General features: G+C 50.4%; 1 protein-coding gene and 1 long non-coding RNA gene across 8 annotated transcripts in view; one reads left to right on the forward strand and one right to left on the reverse strand.

Annotated features, from left to right (window-relative positions):
• Positions 1-27,228, reverse strand: part of ABR (ABR activator of RhoGEF and GTPase) — a 186,487-nt gene that overhangs the window by 46,230 nt on the left and 113,029 nt on the right. For 5 of the 6 annotated variants that reach the window (XM_072779152.1, XM_072779151.1, XM_072779155.1 and 2 more), the window contains 7 exons: positions 19,866-20,051; positions 13,044-13,151; positions 10,404-10,464; positions 5,617-5,669; positions 4,902-5,042; positions 2,735-2,856; positions 1,016-1,181 (listed from right to left, as the gene is read on the reverse strand). In XM_072779152.1, coding sequence (XP_072635253.1) covers positions 1,016-1,181; positions 2,735-2,856; positions 4,902-5,042; positions 5,617-5,669; positions 10,404-10,464; positions 13,044-13,151; positions 19,866-20,051 — 837 coding nt within the window. Of the gene's footprint in view, positions 1-1,015; positions 1,182-2,734; positions 2,857-4,901; positions 5,043-5,616; positions 5,670-10,403; positions 10,465-13,043; positions 13,152-14,250; positions 14,318-19,865; positions 20,052-27,228 lie in introns of those variants that run through there. The other variant, XM_072779156.1, reaches the window with a different exon arrangement.
• Positions 13,439-27,079, forward strand: LOC140606171 (uncharacterized). Of its 2 annotated transcripts, none has more exons than XR_012008562.1 (3): positions 13,439-13,557; positions 17,718-17,819; positions 23,379-27,079. It is a non-coding gene; the product is annotated as an uncharacterized lncRNA (long non-coding RNA). The 2 variants fall into 2 exon arrangements; XR_012008563.1 differs by lacking the exon at positions 13,439-13,557 and adding an exon at positions 13,698-14,339.

Raw genomic sequence — 27,228 nt, forward strand, 5'->3', positions numbered from 1 at the left:
GAGGCCTAAGCTGAGCCAACGGGTAGAAAAAGGAAGCCAGGCCTCTCCCTGCCCTTTGTGACATGCGTGGGAAAGCTGCCTCCCAGGGGTACTTTACTCTAGCCACTATTTTCAAACATATGAATTGAAGGCTATCCATTTTCCTCTAAAGAGTGCTTTGGTCACACCCACACTCCAATAGGAGTGCTCTCATTTTCATGCAGTTCTAAACAGTCTGCAGTTTCCATTTTGATTTCCTCTCTACCTTGAAAGTCTTAATTTTCTAGGCATATACTTAGCTGTATTCTAGTTGTTGATTTCTAATCTCACTGTACCGTAGTCCAGAAATATGCTATCAAACTTTTTTAGGGGCCCCTGGCTGACTCAGTCAGTAGAGCATGTGACTCCCGATCTCCCAGAGGAGAGATCTCCCATGAATTCAAGCCCCATGTTAGGTGTAGAACCTACTTTTTAAAAAAATCAACACAGTGCTTTTGAAATTTCAGATTTCCTTTGCAAGTTTAATACACGATTGCTGTGTGTAAATGCTGCATATGTGCTGGAGAAGAATTTCAGTTCTAGGCTAGGGTGTAAGCATCTGTGCATTTTTACATCAGGCAGGAGCATGTTGACTGTGTTATTGTATCTCTCCCTACTATTTGCCCACTTGATCTGTCCGTTTCTGAGCAGCCTCTCAAGCACCTTCTCTGGCGTCCTCCCTGCTTTTCCTTAAGACAGCCTTCTTCTCTTGCCTTCCTTTTCTATGGTGCTTGGCATACACTAGGAAACTTCCCACGACTAACCCCATTAAATCCTGAACAGTGACTTCTTGGTCCTCCTTTCATCTGCTCAGCACTTATGTGCTACCACCAGTCTTTTCCTGAGCGTGTACCTGAGGTCTCCTACTCTTGCATCCTGTCTCCCTTATCAGGCTCTCAAACCTTCTGCCACCCTGGCACATCTGGCTCAAAGGGCCCCAAGGAAAAGGGCCTTCTTCCCCCTCTCTATCTCCGTTCAGATGCCAGGCTCTGCTCACCTCCTTCTGGATTTCACTCTTGAGGGCAGAGATCTTCATTTTCATGTCCTCCAGCTCATGGTCTGGAAAGGGATGCACCTGGGGGCTGGCCTCAGACTCCTCAGGGGATGGAAACACTAGGTCGGCCAGGGGGATGTACCATTTGCAGTCATATTGCTGGTGCTTCCTGCAAACAAGCCAGAGAGAGATGTGAGCGAGAGAGAACTTGGCTCTGCAAGCCTGAACTGCTAGAACAAAAAACAAAACAAAACAAAACAAAACAAAAAAAAACCCAAGAGGGATTTGCTGAGAATTTGTCACAGGCAAGAATGATCTGTGTCCTTGAGGAGTCTGATCAGGAAACCCACATGCGGAGAAATGACAGTTGGGGTCTAAAGTCAAGCGGCAGTGAGGGCTCTGGAACTTGGCCTTGCCAATCTTCAGGCCCAGTAGGACTGATGTTTTTAAACATCCCAAACCTCTAACACTTTCCTATCCTCCATCCCACGCTCTCCCCTCCCCCTAGCTTATCTATACTTAGCTCATAGTCATTGTCCTTTCTGCTGGAGATGGAATACACACGTTATTTTTAATGCCAATTCTGATCAATGGAGGTCACATGGGGTCCTGGGCGGAAGATTATAAGGCCACATCCAAGCCCAGTGGGAAATAGTGCTGTGGTTCATTAGTAATGTCTGTCATGGGCAAAAGACTAAAGGCATAGATGTGTTTGCTTATTATGACTGCCATCTGTGCTCTAGAATGATCTCATCTGTGATCTAGTTCCAGGGAGTCACCCCCTCTATTGAAGTGCACTCATACTACTAACCTCTCCTTCCTTCGCTTCCCCTAGGACTTAGGCTTGCACCTCTTGCTCTAGCCCTAGTGCTGAGGTGGGCATGAGGCTTGTCTCCCTGGACTGTGAGGTAGTGTACTTGGCACACAGGAGATGGCAAGGAAATGGAGGTGGGAGAATGTGGGAATGAGTTCTGCATAACCTCTTCTGCTCAGTGCACAGGGCGGACCTCGCTCACTGGGTGCAGAGATGGAGGTGGAAAGCAGCCTTCGGGTCCGATTAAGGTTCAAATTCCATCTTCTCTACCTCTAGTTATGCGACCTTGGGCAACTGATTTAACTTTTCTAAGTCTTTCCTCTCATCTGTGAGAGTTTTTGGGAAGACTGGAAATAATAGAGTCGAAGCATTTGTCATGGCACCTGGCATGGCATAAGCACCCAATAATGACAGCAGATTTAATGAATATTCACTGAATTGCAGTTAGCAAAAATTTAGAGATGTCTAATAAAAGGAGAGTGCTTAAGTAAATTATGGCATATCCACTTGTAACATCACGCAGGAAAGTAAAAGGATGATTATGAAGATTAGGAAGAGACTGGGAAAATGCTTATGACATGAAATGGAAAAAGCAGAGACCAAAATTGGGTATTCACTCTGATTACAAGTACATGAAGAAACATAAGAATGTTTTAAAAAACTGGAAGGAAATATAGCAGCAGGCGACTGATGCTTATGTTCGATGGGTGATGGGTTTTCCCCCTGTGATTTGGTTATATTATCTTTATAATTAAAAGCATGATTTATTTTTAGAAAAGGGGCATGTAGTAAAATAAAATTAATTAAAATATTTTTTAAAAGGAAAAAATAAATGCAGATTGCCCCTGGTGCTGGGGGGTCCTTTGGGGGCAGAGTCTAGCTGCCTCCCACCCTGCCCCTGGACTCACCCTGCAGATGTCTTCTTGAGCTTGGCACACAGGAGAACATCTGTAAAGAGGAAGACGTGCCGCAGCTTCCGGGAGCTCTCCGACACTTCCACCAGGAAGCCATCCTTCACCAGCTGCCGCGTCTGAGGGAGATGGCACACCCACCCCCACCTGCTCAGGGGAAGTCAACCCAGGGCCCAGCCTGTACTGGGGACACCAGCCAGCTGGGAGGGGCCTCAGGGAGGGGGCTTTGGTCCCTGGTGGTTAAGGTCACACAATGGGCTTTCTGGTTGTAATCTTGGGCACATTCCCTGACCTGAGTCTCAATCTTAACATCTGTAAAATGGGGATAATGACGGCAGCCCTGTTACATAGGATTCATCAAGATGGTATATGTGAAAGAGCCCCATGCCTGGCACATAATATGTGATCAATAAATGGTAGCTTTATATTTTCCTGCAGCTGTCAATGGCTCTCACCTGGATAGACCCTAGTCCAGAATGACTTGGTTCCTCCACATTGGGGCATAATAAGCAGAGTCTAGCTCCCTCACACCCTGCCCCCTGGTCCTGGGAACCTCTTCAATGCTGCCTAGGAAGTTGATCTTGTTTCAATTCAACCGTGACCCACAGACCCTCTCAGTCTGTTTAGGCTACCTGTGAGTTAAGATTTTACAACTTCCCTCAGGTGGATGGGAGACACTGGCTACCTTTGATGGGGCTGTAGCAGCTCCTGGGGGAACCTGCAGCCATCTTTAACCTGGGTTCTGGATGGTTAAGAGCATTGTGCTCCATGTAGAACTTCCAGGATTCCTGCCCTGACACCCTCACAGCCAGCAGGCTTCTCAGGGGTTGTCACAATCTGCCGTAGCCTATCCCATGTTTGTTATATACTGTGTGACCTACATATGCTGCAATATGTAGGTGAGCATGGTGAAAATATATAGTTAAAATGATCTGAAACTGATAGTGCTCTAAACCCTCTGGAGATCTTTCAGATATCCTCGAGTCAAACCAACCAGTGACATTCCAGGGTTTGTAAACCAGGGCTAAGGGTTATACACAGAGACAGCTCTCTGTGCCTCATTAGTCATGCTCCAGACCCCTTCATTACTTCCCTCCCTAGGAGACACTGGAGGCTCACAAATGTAACAAAGGAGCATAAACCCAGCCAGTCTTCACTCCTAAATGCCACTTAATTATCTCTCCTGGACAGGAAGTACTGAATAAGGGCCAGGTTGCTGACCCATATGGGTAACTGTCCCTCCAATTCTTCACACTGCTTCTCCTCTCTGGTGTATCCCCGCCCTTCCACGAAGAAGGGCCCCCAAGGAACTGGAGCTGCTATACCACATCTGTCCTCGGGACATTCCAGCAACCTGACAGCCTTGGCCACCTCCTGTTCCAGCCTTTCATTACTTTTGTAGTAATTTTGGTATACTCTAGTCAGGATTGAATGTATTAGATGAAATGTAAGGATCTTGTTCAATCTGAAACCCTCATCACCCACCCCCTTTCCCTCCTTTTTTTTTTTTTTTTTTTACTTAAACATTTTTATGATAATTTAGATGGAAGTTGTTTGTCAGTTAATATTGGTTCCAGTCCTTCAAACTGTTCATATCTGCTTTATAACATTCACTGTACTAACCCTTCAGCTTGGGTTGGGGGGGTGGTGACAGTTCAGTTATGTCCTCAAGATAAAGTCTTGCTTTATGGCTTGCTCCCTACCTCCTGCCCACCTGTTCATGCAGGCTGTTAACACGGAGCTCAGAGTTCTGCTCTCAGATTCCCTGGGCTCCTTCAGGCTGAGCCATTACCTTCCAGGAGACCCTGGGGGCATCATACTGCCTACAGTGGGTGTTTACATTCAATAATGTGATAGCCAGAGCCCCTGGTTTCCCTGGTCTAGGGGAGAGCGCATCAGGCTTGAAGACAGATAACCCCTGCTGAATGATCTGGTTCCAACACTTATGGCCTTGTGTCAGATCTGCAGAGACTCTCTAGTGGATTATTATGAAGATAAATGAGACCTGAAGACCTTTTCTTGGCTGGGCATGGGAGATGAAGGTTGGAGAGGCACAAAGGATAGGGCAGTGGTGCCCATCTAAGCAGGACAGCCTTTATGGGTGATGTGGTCTGTTGTGCCTTTCTCAGCCTGGGTGAAAAGCTAGGCTGGGTCCTGCGCTCACCTCTCCCTTGGGAGTTGTGACCGCAGTCCGGCGGGGGTCGATGTCCTCGTTGATGCTGGACAGGAAGTTCTGGGAGATGCGGAGGGCATCTTGCAGCAGTGGGTAGTCTGGGTGGTCCACTGGCGTGTGTTTCAGCAGGTCCTGGGAAGGGGTGGGGTGGTGAGTCGGGGGCAGTAGTTCTGGGGCTCAACGAGAAGACAGTAGGGACTCAATCTTCACCAAAGGAATTCCAAGGTGGGGCATTAAGGGACCCAAGTTCCAATCTGGTCATGCCTGTAAAATCTGAGCTAAAAATGAGGGTCAGAGAAGCAGGGGTGGGGGCAGGGGTGCCCCTTTATTACTACTGTAGTCATTACTCTTCCCCTTGGGCAGAGCAAGACAGGTGGAGTCTCATCTCCCCAAGCAGCTGGGAGAAACACCCCTCTACCCACCCCACAGCTGCTCCCAGGACCCTGGAGACCATTAGGCAAGGGGTGGGGAGGCAGGAAGTGCCTGCCTCTATGACACATTTGGCCAAATGTCAAGCTTAGTAGCCAAGCTATACTTGGGCTCTGGCCCCAGTGGTGTGGTCACCACAGGCCAGGTGGGTAGTCAGGGCCTCGCTGTCCAGCTCCCAACATGGGCTGCTCTCAGTGACTCCAGTGCCCACCACCCAAGGCTCATCTCCCACTAAACTTCTAACCCCTCTCTAGCCATTCAGGGGCCTGACACTTACATGTAGGACCAGGGTGCTCCTGGTGACACGGTCAATGGGCTTGTAGAGCAGAGCTGTGGGCAAAGGTGGGGAGAAGGGCACAGGACAGATGAAATATAGGGAGCAGCTTGACACCTTAGAGATGAGCCTTATCCCTCCACCCGCCTCATGGACACCCACGGGGAGGAAGTCACAGCTCCATTCTTTCCCATGGTGGGCCAGACAGTGCCAACAGTCAGACATTCAGCCCTGGAAACCCAGGTCCCCTCCCACCTGCCTCATCCTGTCTCCTATCAGATGTGACCTCTTGAAGGGCCATCTCTCAGGATATCCTTGTCTGACCAGGCTCAGAATGGATGAAGATGTTCCTCTGTACCCCTAAGCCTGCATCATACGGCTATCCCTAGCCTTGCCCCACAGAGCTCTAGTGCATCTCGGACACTCCCAGCACCTCAGAACACAGGGAAGAGACAAGATGTTTTTCCAGGGAAGGCAGCTCCCCCACGCCAACCATTCTGATACTCCTCTGGCCCAAGGCCTGGCATCACCAACCAGCTGGACATGGCAGGCTTTGCTTTGACCCACACGGCTGGCCTCATCTCCAGGAGAAGATTGGCCTCTGTGTCATCAAACTCCCCAACAAAGGCCTAAGACAGGCTGAGGGCCAGGGAGGCAGGCCAGCCCTTCGCACAAAGGCTCTGCTCTCGAGCAAGTGGCAGCTGAGACAGCAAAGATTTCCTGAAGGAATTCAGGTGGGGCCTCTGGGGGTGCTGAAGGGGCTGGGGAAAAGAGTTCAGACTCAGCGTGGGGCATTCCCCACAGCCCTTGGCCAACCAGGACACCAAATGAGGATTGCTGGGATTCAGTAGGGACAGGTGGAGGCAGCAGCTGGCTGACCACACTTCCCAGCAGAGCTTCCTGCAAGCAGCTGTGGCTTGCCCCTCCCCACATAGGTAGGTGGTTCAGCCTGAGTCCTAAACCTGGATGTCACTGTCCATGGGGTCATGACCTCTGCTCTCCTGCCACAAGGGCAGGAAGGGGTGGGATGCTGGTTATGACAGTGCCAGAGCCACCATTCATGCCCTAGCCAGTCTCCAAACCAAAGGGTTCCCTGGAACCCTGGACAGAAATACCCCACGCATCACTAGGCAGACGCTATGGGGAGCTATCTGCTGGCTGTGGAGAAGATACAGTCTCAGTGGTATGCCATGAGCCTTATCTGCAGTTTTGGCTTGGCTGCCCCTGAAAGAAACAGCTGCCTGTCCCCCTCTCCCCACCTCATCAACTAAATCCCAGGCTCTGCTAGTTGGAACCTGGGTATCAGCATTTTTTAAAAAGCTCCTTTGCAGATTTTAGTATGTAGCTATGGTTGAAAACCACTCTTTATGCAAACACACTTCCCGTGACTTATCTGTAGCCCCCTCTTAACTTAGCAGTTGCTAGAGACCCTCCTCATGGTCTATGGGAGCTAAGACCAGCAGGACCAGCCTTAGGGTATCCTGGGTTGGTGGAGCCCAGTTCCCAGCCCAGGTGGGGGGACTCGGTACTGACACTAGAGTACCTACCTGTGGCTCAGATCATCTTCAGGGTGAAATAACACCCGAGAACCCCAAAGGCCCAAGAGAAAGTGCAAGTTCAGCAGATAGCTGCCAGGGTGGGCCCTGGAGTTCCAGCCCAGGGATAGCTGATACTGCCATGTCAGCTCTGTCCCTCTCTCAGGTCCCAGGAGGAAGAGGTTTCTGACTAAGCTCAGAGATCTAAACAAATGGTGGCTTGGGTTTCAGAGGGGTTATTAATATGCCTGCGGTTGCCTTGAATCTACCTGATTGGGGATATGCAATGACTGCCCAGGTTGGGGGAGAAGATCTAGGAGGAAAGGTAGGAGGAGCACCCTGGGGCCACAGTCAGATATGGAGGGAAGAAGGGGAGGAAGAACAACCCCAATGTTCTGTTTGCGCTCCCCAGGGCCCCTGTGCACTGGCTTCCCCTGGCAATGCAGGGGACCCCACCCTTCTCCCCCTCATCTGTTCCATGGCTCTCCCAGGCCCAGCTGCTTCCCCTACCCTCCCTTCTCCTCACCATGCCATTCCTGTTCTTGAGATAGACACCACTTACCAAGTTACAATGCCTGTCTCCCCACCTCCTCCAGGGAGCCTTCCCTGACTCAAAAGTGAGCACTTTTGCAGACCACACCCACAGTGCCTAAAAGACTGCTGATGTGAGCAAACTGGCCTCTCTGTAGTTTGCTGGGTACTTACTGTGTCTAGTGGCACTATCTTATATGCACTATTTCCTTTGATTAAAAAAAGAAGCCATTATCACTAGCCCCATTTACAGGTGAGGAAACCTCTCTAAGGCACAGAGAAGTTATGTGACTTGCTCACAATGACAAGGTGCCAATGGTAGCTGGGTTTTGAACGCAGGTCTACCCATGCTCCTAACTTTGAGTTCTTTGGTACAGGAGGGTAGCATCTGTAAAAGCTCAGTGACCCTTGGGAGGATCCTTGGAAAGATTCACCAGGAAGGAGTGGGTAAGCTTGTCTCTTTTGTTACCAAAGTGAGTCCCCTCTTGGGGGGTGGGGGCTGATCACACATGACTTCCTTTTGAATCTACCCCCCTCCCCAGCATCTGGCACAGAGATCTGCAGGGTGGATGCTCAGCAAATAACCATTAAGCCAGAGTGAGCCCCAAGTGTAGAATCTCCCCCGGGGCACCCCAGAAGCAGCCTCCCTTGGAGGGGCTGAGAAGATCCTAAATAGTGTGGTTGGGAAGGGCTCGTTCTCTCCTCCCTCCCCACTTTGAAGCTGACTTCAAAGACAGCATCTCAGGAACCAAAGAAACACTGAACTCCAGGTCCAGGTCTGTATCACTAAGACCAAAGTCCCTTTTGGGGAGGGAAGAGGAAGCCAAGGACCAATCCCTTTTCTTTTTTAAGGTGGCAGAGTTGAGACCTGACCTACTCCTAGGCCAGCATTTCTCTTCTGATCTTCAAACAGGCCAATTTCAAGTCCATCTCTCCTCCTGACCCCAGCCTGTCAGAATCTGAGCCAGCAGGTGGGGCACAGGGCTGCTTCTGGCCAGTGACTAGAGATCCCATAGCTGTCCTGCTGCGGCAGCTGGAGAGGGGCGGCCCAGGGGTTCCTCCAACCAGAGCGATCCTCGGCCCAGGACAGCCTGAGAAGGTGAGTGGACAATAGCCCCCCTGAGCACAGTGGCCTCTGAGAAAGAGCCTAAGAAACCTCATCATTTCTCCTCCAACAAACTGCCACCCCCCTCTGTTCAGCCTTCGCCAAGGAGCTCCAGGTTACCACGGAGATGTGAAGGCAAAGTGACTGAGAGGGTGCAGACAAAACGCCTGGTAAGAGGGAAGAAGATCCTAAAACCAGCCACCTGCCACTCCAACACACTGTGGGGCCCAGGACAGCTGGCCTAGAGGCAACACTTGACCCCCACCCCTGCCAAAGGCAGCCTGGATCATCCCTGAAGCACTTCTTGCCTCAGCAGGTAGGGTCCACTTCTAGACACCTCCTTGCCTAGGCCTGCTTCGGCCGGGGCTGAGCAAGCGCCGGCTGACGGCACATGCCTGTCCCAGGACCCCCTTGCTGAAGAAGCTGCCCAGAGACTGCTCTGGGTCCCTTCCACTGACCGGTGAGTACATGACCTTCACAGAGCAGCGGCCTGCCACGCCCCCCTCTCCCACCAGCATGCACCAAGCACCAGAACCTCAGCTTGAGGGTCTCCATTAGCTAGAAACACCCTCTGGGAACAACCCAGTTCTCTCCTGCTCTCCCAACCGTGGCCCTGTTCTCCCATCACCACAGTTCTGAGGAGAGAATGTTGTGAAGGCAGCATGTGCACTCGGAGCACACAATACCCTAGCGGCTCAACCTCTTCTTTTCTCTCCCCGAAACAAAGAAACTCCCAACTTGTCCCTGTAGCAGGAGCTGGAGCCCCCCTGGGCAGAGGCACTGCTGCCCAGACCAGATGCCACTGTTTGGCGGCCCCTGCTGACCCCCCCTCCAGCCCCAGGGCTGCCACACCTGCAGGCACAGCCCTGTCACTTTCTCTCCTTAACAGCATCTCCAGGAAGTTGCCTACTCCCTCCTAAGCCACGCCACAATTCCCCCATTCCCCAATTCCCCCCCACCCCCCATTTCCAAGCCACCCTGCCCAGGGATGGCTCCAGACTTCAACTCCAGGCTGGATGCTGGCCAGAACAGGGGTAAACACAGATCCAGCCGCTTGCACCCCCCTTCCCTGCTGCCCCCCCAACCTCCCCAGCCACAAATAAGCCCACTCCAGCCAGCCCCAGAGGTGGGAAGCTACACCACCTTCCGTGAGAGGGGGGCCTGGGTTACCATAGGTGCAGTTACAGCAGAAGCGAATGATGAGAAGAATTTCCATGGCAGCCTCCGTCCCAGCGGCAGGAGCTTGCGGCCATCGCTCGGAGGCTCCCATCAGCAGCCTGGCCACTCAGCCACCTTGTCGGCTGCTGCTGCACAGCCTGAATCAAGCAGCCGCTTCAGAGTGCTCCTCTCGCAAGGGGGAGGGGCGCAGAGGGGAGGTGCGTGGAGAGACGGGAGGGGGGAGAAGGAGGGGAGGAGGGGAGAGAGCTGCCTGCTGGCATCCTAAGGAGGAGCACGTTTGTAGCTGGCTGGCTGCCGAGGGACAGAGGCTGGATTCCTCGCGTCTGTGCACCACACACACACACACACTCACGTGCACATGCTCACACAAGCAGGGCACTATAGTCCACAGAAACCAGACAAAGGAAGGTGACTGTTACCCAACCCGGTCCCCAGAGTACCTTCCATAGTGACTGATGTATGGCTGTCCTTGGAGTCCTTGGGACCTTTCACTTTGAGTTCCTGCCAAACAGAGGGGAGGAATCACTACATGGCCTGCCCTCTGAGCCTCCCCATCCCCCTGATGTGGACAGAGCAGCAAGAAGTGCTCTGAAACCCAGAGTGCAGATAGGAGGACAAATTCCAAAGCACAGGTCTCTCCCTGACTTATGAGCTCGACTTCCTCTGCCACACTCATGATCTCCAGGAGCCTGTGGAGTACTGAAGCTGGGTGCAGGCAAGAAAGAGGGGTTCTCGGTGCCAGAGAAGTCTTTAACATTGGTGGTCTTCAGACATACCCCCTAAAGCCCCTCCCTGGTGACTCTGAGGGCCTTCCAGAGAGGGGCCAAGAGCTGGATCCCCCAGCAGCAGCCACTATTTACGGGTCTGTCCACATCAGCCTGGGGTACCTGGGATTTGAGAGGACAAACAGCAGGTGTACCTGCACCTTAGGGCATGAGCAGCCTTGGGGATAAGGGGCAAGGGGTTGTGCCCATCTGCACAGGGGCAAGCTGGGAGGCAGTGCACCCAGGGCAGACTGAGCTCCACAGGGCAGTCTCACCTATATCTTACCACACCGAGAGGGTTTCACTCAGCCCCCAACCCTACCTGCCACTCCCCACACCATGGGTGCTAGCATCAGGGAGGAAATTGCAAGCAATGAAGAGGCAATACCCCTCCTTGAACCCTAAGCAAAGTGACCTGGTATGAGTGCTAGAAAGAAACTAGGGATGGCTGATCTGATCCTCTTCTCTCTGCCTTTAGAGAGAGGTTCCAGCTCTAGCCCTTGGCCACAGACCACGATGGCCTGCAACTGGAGCTGTCATGCAATCCTCACTTGCAGGCACCTCCAAGTGGAATGTCAGCAGGGAGGCCAGGGTGAGGTGAGGCCAAGGTCAGGAACCCAGGTGATGTTGCCTGCTCTGCCTGGAAGGGAGGTGAGGAAGGCCCAGGCAGTGGGAGCTCCACATTTCCTACTCCTGCCTCAAGCTGTTTCTCAACAGAAAAAACCCGTAGGGATGGAACATGGGTGTGGGGTGGGAAGAAGGGGGTTACTCAGCTCCTCAGGTCTGTGTCTCTGGCTGGTGACTGGATTCCCTGCTTCAGGAAATTTGTCTCCATGCCCATCACCCACCTCAGTGTAGCCTAGAGGTAGGAAATTGCTCCACTGCAGAGAAGGGCCCTAATTGCAGTAATTAAGTGGAAGTGCCAGTAGGAAGCGCCAGCATGAGCACATGAGTCAGGGTGAGAAGCCACCTGGCAGCAGGCCAAGGGGATGGCAGGCTTCCAGAAGGACTTGGGGAGGAGTGCAGGGGTTCCTGCTGACCCAAGAAGGGGCAGTGGGCCTAGGCTAAGAGGAGGCTCACCACTCTCTGCTCCCCTGAGCAGTTAATCAGGCATATCCAGTTTGTTCCCAGGAAGGGCTGGGAGCAAGGAAGGGAAGCACCATTTCTCTAACCTTGTGACTCCACAGACAGGGACTTCCCTACCCAACTCTGTCCTCCTAGGCAGAGGGTGACTCACTTGCTGGCTGGGTCCGGGAGAAGAAACTAAGCTTAGCTCCCCGTTTCCATCTCTGATAGATGTGTTTAACTGTGGAAAGGAAGCATCAGCAAGCCCAATGTGGCTACAGATCCAAGTCCAGATTTTTCCAATCTGCCTTTTACTTATAATCAGGCTGGTATTTTCATCTCCATCTGTCCAACTCTTATGCTGCCTTTCAGCTGATTCCAAGCTGGAGTATAACCCATAACCCCAGGAGTCTCACAAACACAATCCCGTATCTCACCAACTTTTCTAGCATCAGAGCGGATATGGGAATGCAAAAGGTCCAAGGAGGCCTGTAAGGCAGAATTTCCAAAACTGCAGAAGGAGCTCCCCCTCCCTAGAACCAGAGGTTCTCTTGACCCAAGCTTGGAGCTGGAGCTGTGAGGCCAACAGCTTCGGGGGTGGGATGCTTACAGAGATTCTTTTGACCAAAGAGGTAGGCTGGGCTGTGCTCCTGAAGGATATTAGAGCTCCTCCCTGCCATTAGCATCTTTGCCCTGCTTCCTTCCAGAGTGTGGAAGGAAGGCTTGGCTGCAGCGGCAGGGGCTAGTGCTGCTTCTCCACACAAAGGGCCCCAGTCCTCTCTCTGTCGGGGGGACTGCAAAGCTCTTAAGAGACCACCATCGCCTAAGAAGTTTGTTAAAAATATAGACTCCTGGGTCCCACCCCAAACTCTCCAAATTAAATTTTGAGGGAAGGTATCTGAAGATCTGCATTTTAAACAGTGCCCCTGGTGGTTCTTATCAAGCAAGTTTGGGATGAGCTGAAGAATCCAGATACCTCATTTGATGGGAAAGGAAATAAGGCCAAGAGAAGGGAAGTGACTTGCCCAAGGTCACCACAGTGCATGAGAATACTGCTTTTTTTCCCCTTTTTTGTCTCCTGTTTTTTTTTGTCTCCTCTGTTTTAATAAGAGTAACCTAAATAGAATAACAAAATCAAACAAATCATTACTCTCTAAGTGTTACCCTCAGGGGAACTGTTTCCCTAACTGGCAACAGGCCAGAAGACTGGAAGGCTCCAAGTTGTCAGGGGCTGTGCAGGGAGCTGCCCACCTCAGAGATCTTCTGGAATTGGTTGTTGGACTGGCTGCACTTCTCAGCTGTCTCCAGAGCGACTTTATAGTTATCCACAAATGCTTTGTACACGCCAAGCTGGCTGGCCTGCAGGGAGAAGAGGAGAGAGGGAGGAGGGCAGTGGGATGGGAGACAGGATTAATGAATGGATGAAAGCGTAAACAGGGCTCCTGGAGCTCCCTTGCACTCAGAACCTCTAACTTTGCTCCAAAGGGCTATGTGCGAACAGAGGGGAAAGGCTGGATACACATACTACAGTATCCCTTTGAACTTGACAGTTTCCATGGAAACCAGCTCAGCCAATAAGGTTAAGGAGAGGGCACTGGGGGGTTGGGGGAGAGCAGGGCAGGGCCTTTGTTGGCACGTGAGAAATTCTACAGCATTTGGCTTTATTTAGCATCATAAAGGTCTCTCAGGGTTTGAAGCCCCTTAATGCCTCACGTGTCTTTCATATTCTGGAATTAGCTGGAGCTGGGAGGGCAAGCATGGCCAGGTCTGTACCCCATTCCCCATGCTGAATGTAAGGCACAGCATTTAAAGGTGCAGTTCCAGGGTGCCTGGCCAGCTCAGTCAGTGGAGCATGCAACTCTTGATCTTGGAGTTGTGGGTTTGAGCCCCATGTTGGGTGTAGATTACTTTTTAAAAAATGGTGTGGTCCCCACTTTCCTTGGGCTCTCTTGGTCCCTGTCCTCATATCCTCTGCCTCTTAGGGAACCAGAGACTTGACCTGCCTCAGTATACATTTGCCTGTCCTTCTGGACCTAACACAAAAGCTCTCCACTACTTAACAACCACACAAAACCTCATCTCTGGGAGGCAGAACAGACACCATCACCCCTTTCTGCAAATGGGGAAACCAAGGCTCATGAATTCAGTTCCTCAAATATTTATGGAAAGTCTTCTCTGTGCTTTGCATATATATTTCCTCTTGGGAGAGTAAAGGGTGGAAAAATGTGAATTAAGACCACGAGATACTATTTCATCCCCATCAATCTGGCCAAGATTTAAAAGTCTAATGATATCAAGGGTTGGCAAGAATGAGGGAGGAAGGGGGATTAGAGCTTTTATAGACTGCTCATGGGGGTGTTAGTACTGTTATTTGGACAGTAATTTGTCAATAACTGATAAAGCTGAAAATATGCACAGCTCGGCCTACTACTTAGCAAATCCACTTCTACATACAAACCTCAGAGCTCTGCTGTCCAGTACAGGAGTCAATCACTACTTGCGTCCAGTGAGCACCTGAAATGTGGCTAGTCCAAATTGAGATTTGGTGTAAGTGTCTGCGTGGACATAATATATAAATATATTATATGTATTCTATATTATATATATTATAAATATATTATATATATATTTTAAGAAGGGGTGGAGGGGCAGCGGGAGAGAGAGAATCTTAAGCAGGCTCCACACCCAGAGCAGAGCCTGATAAGGGGGCTCAATCTCACAACACTGAGATCATGACCTGAGCCAAAATCAAAAATCAGACACTTAACCGACAGAGCCACCTAGGCTCCCCAAGATGTGCTCTAAGTATAAAATACACACTGGATTTCAAAGGCTTAGATACAGTATAAAAGAGAATGTAAATTATCTTATTAATTTTAAAATATTGATTACATGTTGAAATGAAAATATTCTAGATCTACTGGGCTTAATACATTTTCTTTTATAAAAATAAAATATATTTTTTCTTTTTTAAAAAAGATTTTATTGGGATCCCTGGGTGGCGCAGCAGTTTGGCGCCTGCCTTTGGCCCAGGGCACGATCCTGGAGACCCGGGATCGAATCCCACATCAGGCTCCCGGTGCATGGGGCCTGCTTCTCCCTCTGCCTGTGTCTCTGCCTCTCTCTCTCTCTCTCTCTCTCTGTGACTACCATAAAAAAAAAAAAAAAAAAAATTAAAAAAAAAAAAGATTTTATTTATTTATTCATGAGAGACATACAGTGGGGCAGAGACATAGGCAGAGGGAGAAGAGGGCTCCATGCAGGAAGCCCGATGTGGGACTAGATCCTGGGACTCGGGGGTCATGCCCTGACCCAAAGACAGATGCTCAACCACTGAGCCACCAAGGCGTTCCATAAAATATATTCTTAAAACTAATTTCATGTGTTTATTTTTACTTTTAAGTATAGGGCTATTAGAAAATTTAGAATTATATATGTGGCTTACACTATATTTCTACTGGAAGCACCATTTTAGAGAAACTTGCACATGTGTACCCAAGGAAATGTGAGCAAGGGTAATCACTGCTTCATCCTTCCTCCTGTGGAAAGGCTGGTAACAAATGCTCACAAACAGGAGAATCCATACACACACTACAGTTAAAATGAATGAACTAGATCTGTGTGTAGTAACACTGACAACTTCCCAAAGGTAGATGGAATTGCAAAATATATAAAACATATACATTTTAAAAGTACATGTAATACAGTAAGAAGATACAGATATATAATAAAAATACAAACCACAGCCCAGAAGGCAACACACCAAATTCATTCCTGTAGCTGCTTCCAGGCTGAGCAGAAGGGTAAGGGGAAGGGAAAGAGGGACTTCATCTATAATGCTTTGTTTTCTTTCTTTTTTTTTTAATTTTATTTATTTATGATAGTCATCACAGAGAGAGAGAGAGAGAGAGAGAGGCAGAGACACAGGCAGAGGGAGAAGCAGGCTCCATGAAGGGAGCCCGACGTGGGATTCGATCCCGGGTCTCCAGGATCACGCCCTGGGCCAAAGGCAGGTGCTAAACTGCTGCGCCACCCAGGGATCCCAATGCTTTGTTTTCTTGATTAAAAAGTCTTTCTGCCCATAACACCTGGGTGGCTCAGAGGTTGAGTGCCTGCTTTAGGCCCAGGGCATGTTCCCGGAGTCCCTGGATTGAGTCCCACATCAGGCTCCCTGTGGGGAGCCTGCTTCTCCCGCTGCCTGTGTCTCTGCCTTCTCTCTCTGTCTCTCATGAATAAATAAATAAAAATCTTAAAAAAAGATATTAAAAAAAAAGTCTTTCTGCCTATCTTCAGAGTTAACATCTGTTAATTCTGAGAGATGAATGCACAGTTGTTGGCTACATTTATTCTCTAGAATTTCTTTTTTTTTTTTAATTTTTATTTATTTATGATAGTCACAGAGAGAGAGAGAGAGAGGCAGAGACACAGGCAGAGGGAGAAGCAGGCTCCATGCACCGGGAGCCCGACGTGGGATTCGATCCCCGGTCTCCAGGATCCTGCCCTGGGCCAAAGGCAGGCGCCAAACCGCTGTGCCACCCAGGGATCCCTATTCTCTAGAATTTCTGATTTAAATATTTTGCAGTGAAGTAGCAAGGAGGTTCAGCTGCTATGGGACTTCCTCCTGGGATCCCACCAAGGTGCTGGGGAAAGTGGGCTGCCCCTGAGACCCACCCTGTACCACTCTGCTTTCTGCAGAATCTTTGTGCTTCTCCAGATCCCAAAGAGGTGGGGCAGGTGGAAGGTGGCAGGAAGGTGGCAGGAAGCTGGCAGGTGGGGGGGCCAGGAGAGCCAGAGGGAAAAATGAGAACTGGAAGCCAAGGCCAGGGTCCTGTGCATCTCAACCCCAGACAGGCCAAACTTTGCAAAAAAGAAAAATCTTGGGGGAAGTGCAGGAAGGGATGAATTCAATTCCTTTTCCAGGGGGAGTACTGGCCCATCAGTGTCCCAAACTACAGGGAAGGTGCTAGACAGCTGCTTCCTAAACCAAAGTAAAAATCATTGCTTTCCTTCTCTCAGGTATGTGCTCTCTCCTCATCCCCCTGGCTGCCCAGGTTGGAACACTATCCTCCCATCCCATGGCCTAAAGGAGTAGCAGGGGCTGAGTCAGAGCAAAGCCACCTGGGCAGAAGGGCTGCATAAAGGGGTTACTGACTATCCCTGGCACTGCCATCTCCACCATGTACCCCCATCTGTAGAACCTAAAAAGCCTGGCCTGCAGGGCCATTAACTGGGAAGTAGAGGTTGCTTAGAAACAGCAGCTTAGCACTGGGGTGATCTCATAAAACAAATAGCAGAGATGCTAATTCCCTTCTCAGTAATGGAGACCAGCTGAAAATAAACTACCTCCAGATGCCTGGACTGCCCGGCTCTACCCCAGCTCTCCCAAGCCTGCAGCTCCAGGGGCCGCAGATAGCAGTTCATAATGCTGGGGGAGGGAAGGAGGGTAGCAAATTCATGACCCAGGCCTGTGGAGCTGAGACCAGAATGGGGAACCCTGGTGACAGCAGCTTCCGAGTATCAAAGAGAAGCTGGGACAGCCCCCAAACCCCCCTGGTTTGCTCGCTTTGTCCTCCTGAGGGCCAAGGACAGGCTGTCCCCCAAGCCAATCAGCTCAGGCTCCTGGGACCAGGCCCGGAGTAATGACTGGGTACTCACTGTCCCTGAACGGGGGCAAGCACTCTGGGGTGCTGGAACCAAGAGCGTGGGGTCCCCTGCAATACTTCTGGGGTACCTCTTGCTAAGAATAACAAAGACGATGGTGGTGACAGTAGTGATAGTAAAAACAATAATGCTAATGGCCGACTATTGAGTATTTACTAATTTCCTTTTTCGGGGCCCTGTTCCAAGTACTTTTAAGGTAGTAACTGACTTAGTCCTCACAACAATTCAATGAGGTAAATACTATTATTACCCTCTCTTTTACAGATGAGGAAGCTGAGTCACAGAGATTGCACCCACAGGTTTCATCTGTGGCAGAGCCAGGATTCAATGTGAGCTGTGGATGGGATGCCTGGATGGTGTAGTCAGGTAAGCATTTGACTCTTGCTTTTAGCTCAGGTCATGATCTCAGGGTTTTGGGATCAAACCCTGCTTTAAGTTCAAATGGGCTCCACGCTCAGCACTTCAAGCCCCACACTGGGCTCCCCATTCAGCGCAGTCTGCTTGGGAGTCTCTCTCCCTCTGCCCAACTCCTCCCCCCCCCCCCCCACTGTGTGTGTGCATGCGTGCTCTCTGACTCTCAAATAAATAAGTAAATCTTAAAACAAAAACAAAAAACAAAGTCGGCTGTGGCTCTAGAAGCTATGTCTGTTCCTATAACACTGCTGGCCTCTCAGGACACAGACCTCAGACCCTGTGATGTCCCCATCAACGCTCTTCCAAGTTCTCCCTTGTGACAGAGGTCAAGGTCATGGTGCACTCACTCAATCATGTATTGAATACTGGGCTGGTTCTGGGGTCTACTGATGAAGAAAATATAGTCTGTTCTCCCAGAGCTTATGGTTTTAGGGAGACAGGTAGTTACTATGTTCACTGAGGGGATAAGCATGGGGCTGCATTCAAAGGTTGTTGGGGGAAGGCTTCTCCAAAGAGGTCACTTCTAAGCTGGGAGCAGTTAGGGAAGGACATTTCAGGCAGCTAGAGCTGCAAGAAAAGAGAGGTCAAGAGTGTCTGCTGCAGGAACTGAAAATAGAAAGTTCAGTGTCAGGCAGCATAAGGATAGGGGAGGCAATAGCCAGAGGCCAGGGTGGACAGAGGCCAGCATGCAAAGGGTCTCATAAGCCATTTCTCTGAGCCTGGAATTTATCCAACAGGCAAGGGGAAGCCACTGAAGGGATCTAAGTAGGGGAGAAGAGAGGTGTGGTCAGTTGTTCAGATAACTCTCTGCTGCTGCTAGGTAGAGGTGGGAGGCTCACAGGGAGGCAGGCTTGAAGGCAGGAGCAGCTCCTGAGGTGAGGGCCCTGGACAGTCGGGGAGAGGTAGGTGGCAGTGAGCATCCTCTGGAAGTAGGGATGGGGGAAAGGGATGGGACAAGGGAGGTGCCAAGGACTAGTCCAAGGGAGTTGTGGATGGATGAGGAATGGGATGATGGCAGCACCCACCGAGAAAGAGGCAGGAAGAGCAAAGAACTTCTGAGATAGTGAGTTCCATTCTGAACATGCTATGAGCTTGAAGCCCTAGGAGTATCCAAGCAAGAGTCTTCTCTAGTATAAGGAAAGTATAGGCCTGCCCATTCAATCAGTCGCACCACTGCAGAGGAGGTAAGGGAGAGGCACTGCTCCCTGCCCACCACCCTTCACACCCAGAGAACAAACACCATGGACTGGCAGTCTCCTTGCTGTCCCCTGGGCAGGCCAAAGTTATGGGCAGGGAAAGATCAGGGAAGAGTGGGGTTGGGGACATTGTGGGTCTGCCTAGGGGTCTTCAAGGGGATACACCCAGAGACAGTCTCAGAAAGGGTGTCACAGAAGCCTTAGGAACTGGAAGACCTCCGAAAGCCTTTCCCAACACTATGTTTGCACATTCATTCTACCTCCTTGTACCTTTTCCCTCCCCTGTAATGGTGGGTGGACTGAGCTCTTCGTGATTTCTGCTCCAGGGTCCTCAGGAGAGGATCGTTTACTGACCTGTCTCCAGCCTGACTGCTTCATTTCAGGGGCAGCACTGCAGTATGGCAAATGCCCACAGTGTTCCAAGAGAACAATCCCTGCCTGCCCATCTGGCACATGCCCCTCTGTCAGCTGAGGGACAGGCGACCTGAAATCCAGCAGCTGAGCCTTCATTCCAGCCCTGGAGCCCCCCTTTGAGAGATAATCAGTGTCCTCCCAGGAGCACCTCTGCATGTGGCCTCTCACATCCGTAGAAGTACTTTAGGGCTTCACTTTAGTGGGAAGCCAGGAGTTGAGACACTAGGCCCTGGTACCAACAGAGCAGAAGCCCAGGTTTTCCTCCAGGACTCAGAAATAACCCAGGCCTTCAAGGAGGCCAAGAGGACTGGGGAAGACTAGATGTCCCCCAGCACCAGCAGCTCCACTGAGGTACCAGATAAGGACCCTCCCTCAGTGGAAGACTCACCAGCTTCTGGAAGAGGTGGCCCATGGTGACCTGGCTGTCCCACTGCTGCACCTTAGGGCAGAGGTTGTCATAGAACTCCTTGTGGATCTCATAGATGTCCTGGATCTTGTAGAAGATGGTCTCGATCTGTTGGATGGTGAGCACAGGCTGGGAGGTGGTGGCTGTGGCCTTCAGGGGTTTCATGGGCTGGGAATGAGGAGGAAGAGAGAGAGAGAAGGTTAGAGGCAATAAACCAAATGGTCAGAAGGCCCAGGGCATGGAGTAGCCCTTCCTGCAGCTGGAGTTGTGCCTAGTCAAGGCCACGGAGGGTAGGGCACTTGAAGTGTGGGTTGTAGCAAGTAGCTGGTGTCACAGGCCCCAACAAGCCATGACCCACTGCAAGGGGTGGGGGGGGTGGGGACCCTGACAGCCAGGGCCTGGTCTAGCAGCCCTCCCAGGCCCAAGGGTCAATGCCAGGACACATTTCCCCCATGCCCTTGGCTCCCAAGGGAGTCCCTGGCTCCTAGCTTATACTGGATTCGCTTATTGGTGTAACAGGGTCCATGCCTTTCTTCCACAATGGCCTCAGACTCTGGGTTATAAGCTCTATTGTCCCACATCAGTGGAAGGGAGAACTCAAACCCTTAGCTATTTCCTTCCAAGAAACAAAATATGGCTCTAGAATTTGAGGGTAGAGTCTCAAAGAGACCCAAAACCAATCTCAGCTGCACTGACATTTCAAGTTCCCTTCATTTAGTATATAGAGAGCAAGCAGATGGCACACATACCACCATCCTACCTCCCACACCCATGGCAGACATTTCTTTTTTTTTTTTTTTAATGGCAGACATTTCTAAGTCAATCATAATGCTCTTTCTCACAGAGCCTGGTCATTGTCTCAGACTCTTTCTCAATGCTGACATTCACATGTAAGATGAAACTTATCTGTCGACTCTGCTTATCTACACCAAGGTGCGCCAGGGCCTGCAGGTGGAGTGCATGATGTGGCAAAAAAGTAACTCAGGACCACTACCTAACACTGGCAGGGAGCTGAAGCTATCACCTTCATGCCCAATAGTAGGACTGTTAGGAGAATGGTACCTGGGTGCATTTTCTTTAGTGTGATTTTCTGTATTTTCTAAATCACCTACAACAAGTAAATATTAATTTTATAATCAGGGGGAAAAAGGCTATTAAAATTCATAGTTGAAGCAAAAACAAACAAACAAACAAACCTGATATCAAAAGATAAGGATCTCCTCCTTGATTAGCCTTCCCCAGGCCCAAAGCCCCCAGAGATGCCTAGACTACACTCCAGAGGCCCTCCAGGACACCTGCCATTTAGAGAAAGTATAGGAGGGGCAAGCATGTTTCCCCAGCAGAAAGAAGCCTAAGTCAGACATGGTTGATGTTCTTCATCTAGCTGAAGGGCTGTGTGGAAAGAGGCCTTTGACTTAGTGAGTCAGTATGGAGACCCAGGAACAGCACGGAGAAGTTATGGGGGCAGGTGTGGACTCACTAGGGCTGTACCCCATTACCTCACAGGACTGGGTAGTGAGTTTTCCAACCAGAGAAGCATTCTAGCAGATAATGGGCAACTCGGTACTGGACTGGATGGAACACTGACAATAGAGACCAAAGTTGTCACTGGCTCACTCTGAGAAATGACCACCAGCTCAAGCCACCACAGCTGCCAAACTCCAGCCAAGCCTCCAGGTCTCGTCCCTTCTGCCTCTCTGGTGGTGGCAGGGCCATGTCTGTCTGTAAGAGGAAGGCCCATCTACTCAAATACCCAGATGGTGTTCTGACTTTCAGCTCCCTCGTCTTCCCACATCTAAAAAGTCCAGAAACAATGATAAATGCAAGGAAAAGCAGAGCCCTCCTTCCGACCCTCTTAGCGCTGGAACCAACCAACCCTAACATCCAGGCTTTGTTTGAAAAGTAGGCTGGGGCTTTACTTGGTGCAGGCCAGGAGGTGTGGGGTTGAGTCTCTGCCATTTAATAGCTGTGGGCACGTCTCTTAGCATCTGGGCCTCAGCAGCCTTGTCTGTAAAACTGGTATAATATTACCTTCTCAAGAACACTGATGGGAAGATCAAAAGCTATAATTTATATAAAATATCAAGTTTGTGCCTGGCACACAGAAGGCAGTCAATAATGTTAGCTGCTACTATTATAATTATTCACCCCACAAATAGTGCACCAGGTGCCTAATGTGAAGCCAGACCAGGTACTTATGGATTCACAACACATATCCAATCCCTGCCCCGAGGAGCCTCCCATCCATTAGGAGAGACAGACAAAATACAAGGAAATGGTCAAATACATTAATTACACCTAACTGCAATGAAAGAAATAAGAAGGGAACCTCCTAAGACAGGGTGGTGAAGGAACATTTACCCTGAAATGGAAGCATGGGGGCGCAGAAGACAGTATTCCAGGCAGACTTCCTCAACACCAGTCCCAAGGTAGGCATAGGCATAGGCTTGCTGAGAGAGAGGAGCTAGAAAAAGCCAGGGAGCCTGTGTGTGGTGGGCAAGGGCAAGGGGGAAGTGTGGGGCCAGGCAGGGCTGCAGGACTGGGTAGGGGCCAGACCAGGCAGGGGAAAGGAATGCAGCCTTTTTTTTTTTTTAAGATTTTATTTATTTATTTATTCATGAAGGACAGAGAGAGAGAGAGAGGCAGAGACACAGGCAGAGGGAGAAGTGGGCTCCATGCAGGGAGCCCAACACGGGACTCAATCCCAGGACTCCAGGATCAAGCCCTGGGCTGAAGGCGGCTGAAGGCAGCGTTAAACCGCTAAGCCACCGGGCTGCCCCAGGAATGCAGCTTTTAAGCCCCTGCAATGACATGGTTTTTCCTGGCGGGATTTAGGCAGGGGAGTGATGGGGGGGACAATTCTCTTTTTAGATTGTTTTTCTGACTCATGATTCTTGCTCTGGAGAACATTATCACCCATTTCAGTAAACTGAACCAACACAAATGAAACAATTTAGTGGACAAAGCCAGAAAGGTATTACCCATTTTGGACTATAAATACCAACCAAGTGGTCCCGCTGGCACAGCCCAGCGGGCTTCACAGAGGAGGTGACAGGAACAGGGCCTCGAAGGTTGGGAGATCTGAGCAGGCAGAGGGCATGGCTAAGCACACCAGGCAGGGAAACAGAAGGAACCAGGAGCCAGAGAAAGGGAACACTGTTCTCCCAACCCCAGGTGTGCAGCCCCACTCAGCTTCAGGGCTCCCAACACTCTGTGAGGGATATAGAGCTGTTCCTCAGGATCACTGTCCTGGGGGCACCTGGGTGACTCAGTCAGCCAAGTGTCTGCCTTCGGATCAGGTCATGATCTAAGGGTCCTGGGATGGAGCCCCATGTCAGGCTCTCTGGTCAGTGAGGAGTCTGCTTCTCCCTCTGCCCCATTCCCTGCTTGTGCTTGTGCTCGCTCTCTCTCTCTCTCTCAAATAAATAAAATGTTAAAAAAAAAAAAAAAAAAAAAAAGATCACTGTCCTAGTCTTCCTTTTTCCTTCTACCCAGGATCCAGTGGAGGGACAAGTTACCACAGAGTCCCAGAACCACTACTCCTTGCTCCTGCCTGGGTGCAATCCCCACAGACAGGGGAATAAAGGACCTAGGAAGGGAATGGTCCTGGGAAGCCAAAGGGTCAGGACTTCTCAGAAGCTGCTGGGGAAGCACTCATCAGCCGCCTATGCAAAGATAAGACCCAACTGCTCTGCTTCCTCCTCAACTTCCCACTCTGTCAACAAAAAGGAAGAAATGGGTGCTCACCAGCAGCAGGTCACATGACAGGGCCTGTACTCAGCCCATCAGAGTGTTCCCAGGACAGGGTTGGGGACCTTTGCTCTCAGCCCTGATTTCACCTGTGGGGGGAAGGGCAAGTGCTGGGTGTGTGTGAGCCCTGGCTAGCCAGAGACCCCCGAAGACAGTTACTTTTATCTGGTGAAGCCCTGAATCCAGGCCTCAGGTCCAGACGGCTAAAAGGCCAAGGCAACCCAACACTGAGCTTTGATCCAACACTATTCTTGTGCCCAAATCTAGCATATTGTTACCTCCTCCCAAAATCCTGCTGTAGAAAGCAGAGTGAGCCCCTGGCTCTCTGTTTTATTGGAAGGTAAATGGATTCTTTTTTTTAAGATTTTATTTATTTATTCATGAGAGACACACAGAGAGAGAAAGGCAGAGAGACATAGGCAGAGGGAGAAGCAGGCTCCATGCAGGGAGCACGATGCAGGACTCAGATCTCAGGACTGGATCCTGGGACTCCAGGATCATGCCCTGGGCTGAAGGCAGATGCTTAACCTCTGAGCCACCCAGGGATCCCAGGGATTCTTAAAATTCTTAAATTCTTAAAAGAGAGGATCACTGAGTGGCTTGGGAGCTAAGCCTGGCTCTCGGTCTCCCATGAAATACCTCTCAGGAAGATGGGCCAGGTGGGTTCTGACTCATAGTGGGGCTCCACACCACCATCTCTCAACTCTGTCCCCCAGCAACCTGCCCTTCAAAACAGGAGAAAGAAATCAGCTGACTTCCTCCACCTCCTATCCCAGAAGGCCTGGAGGCTGCTATCACCTCAGTTGCTCCTCCTCCCAGAACTCAGGGAGGGAAGCGTCATTAACCTATTTTAGAGACAAGGGCCCTGAGAACCCCAGAGCAAACTGTCAGAATAAGAAGCTGAGAGAGGAGAACCAGAGGGGCCCAGAAGTGGGAGGTGCTGTAGGCAATGGCCAGAGGCAGCACCTGAGCTCACTTCCCACAGTCCCCACAGTTGGCGAGATAAAGAATGACAGGCACTTGGTTTGTCTCCCTTCCTCCACCGTCCATTTCAGCCCAGGCTCCCAGACCCACTTGGCTTGTAACCTGAGCCAACCAGGAACCTGGAGGTTTCCAGATTACCAAACCTGGCCCCAGCCAACAGTTCAGGGGACAGGAACAGAGGCTCTTGCGTGGGTTCCAGCTGCGTCTGTGTATGCACAGTCTTGGGTACACACACCACACACACCCAGCCATCTGCATATCAGGAAGTGTTAGGCTGAGAATAGTCTCACACAAACACGGTAGGAGCAGAGCCAGGGGGCTGGGTAATGAGTAGGAGATCTGGGAGTGGGCCACGGAGAGGAGCGATTTTTTTCCCTGCGCCCCTTGGTCAGGTCACCCCCAAAGAGCAAAGGGCTTTAGCAACTAAAGGGCTGTGAGGGGAGGGCTCCCAGGTCAAGGAGAGGGCGGGGAGGCTTGATGATTTATCTCTGAGGCTCATTATCTGAGGTTGAGGCCGTAGAGGGTCCTGCCCCCTCTTCCTGGGGCCCTTCAGCGCAGACTAGGTCAGACCAGGTTCCAGCCTGGGCCTGGCCTCTCCCCTCCCTCCTGGGGACAGGCAGGATGTGCCCTGGGTCACCTCAGGATGCCTCAGGACTCACAGGGTTTGTCTTCGAGGCATGAGCTGTTAGAAAGGTGAGGCAGGGAGGGAGTGTCTTGGCCTTCACATCTGATGTTATCTTTGCCTGGACACAAGGAAACTCACATGAGGCCCAATGACTGATGGGAGCACAAGTTGGAATCTGCGAGTGGCTGGCCTCTGCTGAGGACGCGCCTCCCCTCCCTTCAGGGAAAGGGTGTGTTGACAGAAACAGGTCCCGACATGTGTCTCTCCCAGCGCTGGACACAATAACACCAGCTAAGGCTTCGTCTCCGTTCTAAGAGCTTCATGTACAAACTCATTTTGTCCCTACAACAACCCCACGCACACAGTGCTAATCTCAGGGTGGGCGGCTTGCACAGGGTTCATTAACCTGCTGAAGGGCAAGAGCTGTCAAAGGGGGACACTGGCACGCAGTCTGGGTCCTTTGTCTGAACTCCTTTCAAACACACATCCTTTTAGTGAGGACTACTTTGCCGCCCCCCCCATTTCTGCACTGGCAATTCTCCGTCTGTGAGGTGCCCTTCACATGTGTCTGGTCCTCTACCTGTCCTCCTTCCTTCAGCTAATCTGAGTACCTATGTACCAGGCTTTTACTAGGTCCCCCAAAGGATCATCTGATCTTCTCAGCCCCATGACAAAGAGAGAGAGGAGGTAAGAGGATTATTCTCATCTCCAGATGAGGAAAATGAGGCCCAAGGAGGTTACTCATGGTTTGCCCAAAGCCAGTGGTTTTCAAAAAGGACAAAAAGAATGTGGCCCAGTACATACATATATATACACGTATACAAACAACCCAAAGTTAAGTGAAACAGTACTTTTACTATGTGTGATGCACACTAATATTTTCTCAGTTAAAAAAAAATACTGGTTCAACTTATGTTGATTTCATAACACACTAATGGGTTCAGATGCAGAGTATGAACAACAGTGCACTGAGTCTATGATTAATGGCAGAGTCAAGTCTTGCCCTAGTTCTGGCCCCAGACCGCAGTCCTTGTCTATCTGCTATACTGTCCATAACTTGAAAAACATTGCTGTGCCTACCAATAAATTCCCAGGGAGAGCTACCACAAACTGAACCCAGGCAGTCACAGAATATCTGCTTTTTTAAATAAAGATTTTATTTATTTATTTGAAAGAGAGAGAGTGTGAGTGGGGGATAGGAGGAGAGGGAGAGGGACAAGCAAACATGGGGCTCGATCCCACGACTCTGAGATCATGACCTGAGCTGAAATCAAGAGATGGATGCTTAACCAACTGAGCCACCCAGGTGCCCCAAAGTACCTGCACATTTCGATAGCTATTCCTTGGGTGATAAATGCCAAGTCAGGCATTGGGTGACAACATCTCACATCCCACAGCAAGTATATAAAGGTCTATCTTACAGGGACTCCTGGGTGGCTCAGCGGTTGGGCATCTGCCTTTGACTCAGGGCATGATCCTGGGGCCCAGGATACAGTCCCACATCGGGCTTCTACAGAGAGCCTGCTTCTCCCTCTGCCTGTGTCTCTGCCTCTCTCTCTCTCTGTCTCTCATGAATAAATAAATAAAATCTTAAAAAGAAAAAAGGTCTTACAATTCTTGTAAGAATGAGTTTCTACTCATCTACATCCTCATTTCTTATTCTCCCTTTTACTGATATCATCCTATGTTTCAGACTGCAAAACACCCAAGGGAAAGAACTTTACATGCCACAGTTACTCTGTATTATATCTAGCTGCATCTAAGGAGCACTTTCCTCAAAGGCAAAAACTTCTTACACCTGTGTAATACCTTTATCTAATATAAATAATATTTCCCTCCCAGTCTGAGTCTCACAATGCCTCCATCGTGGGAGGAAACTGAGGCACCTTCACAGAGGTGAAGCTATGGTGTTTCTCAAATGACACAGATACCCTTCCACTTCCCATTTCCTGCCACGGGGTCTTGGGATGGCCTCAGCTCTGTACC

This window comes from Canis lupus, chromosome 16 (assembly GCF_048164855.1).
Source record: "Canis lupus baileyi chromosome 16, mCanLup2.hap1, whole genome shotgun sequence".
Lineage (NCBI taxonomy): Eukaryota > Metazoa > Chordata > Mammalia > Carnivora > Canidae > Canis > Canis lupus.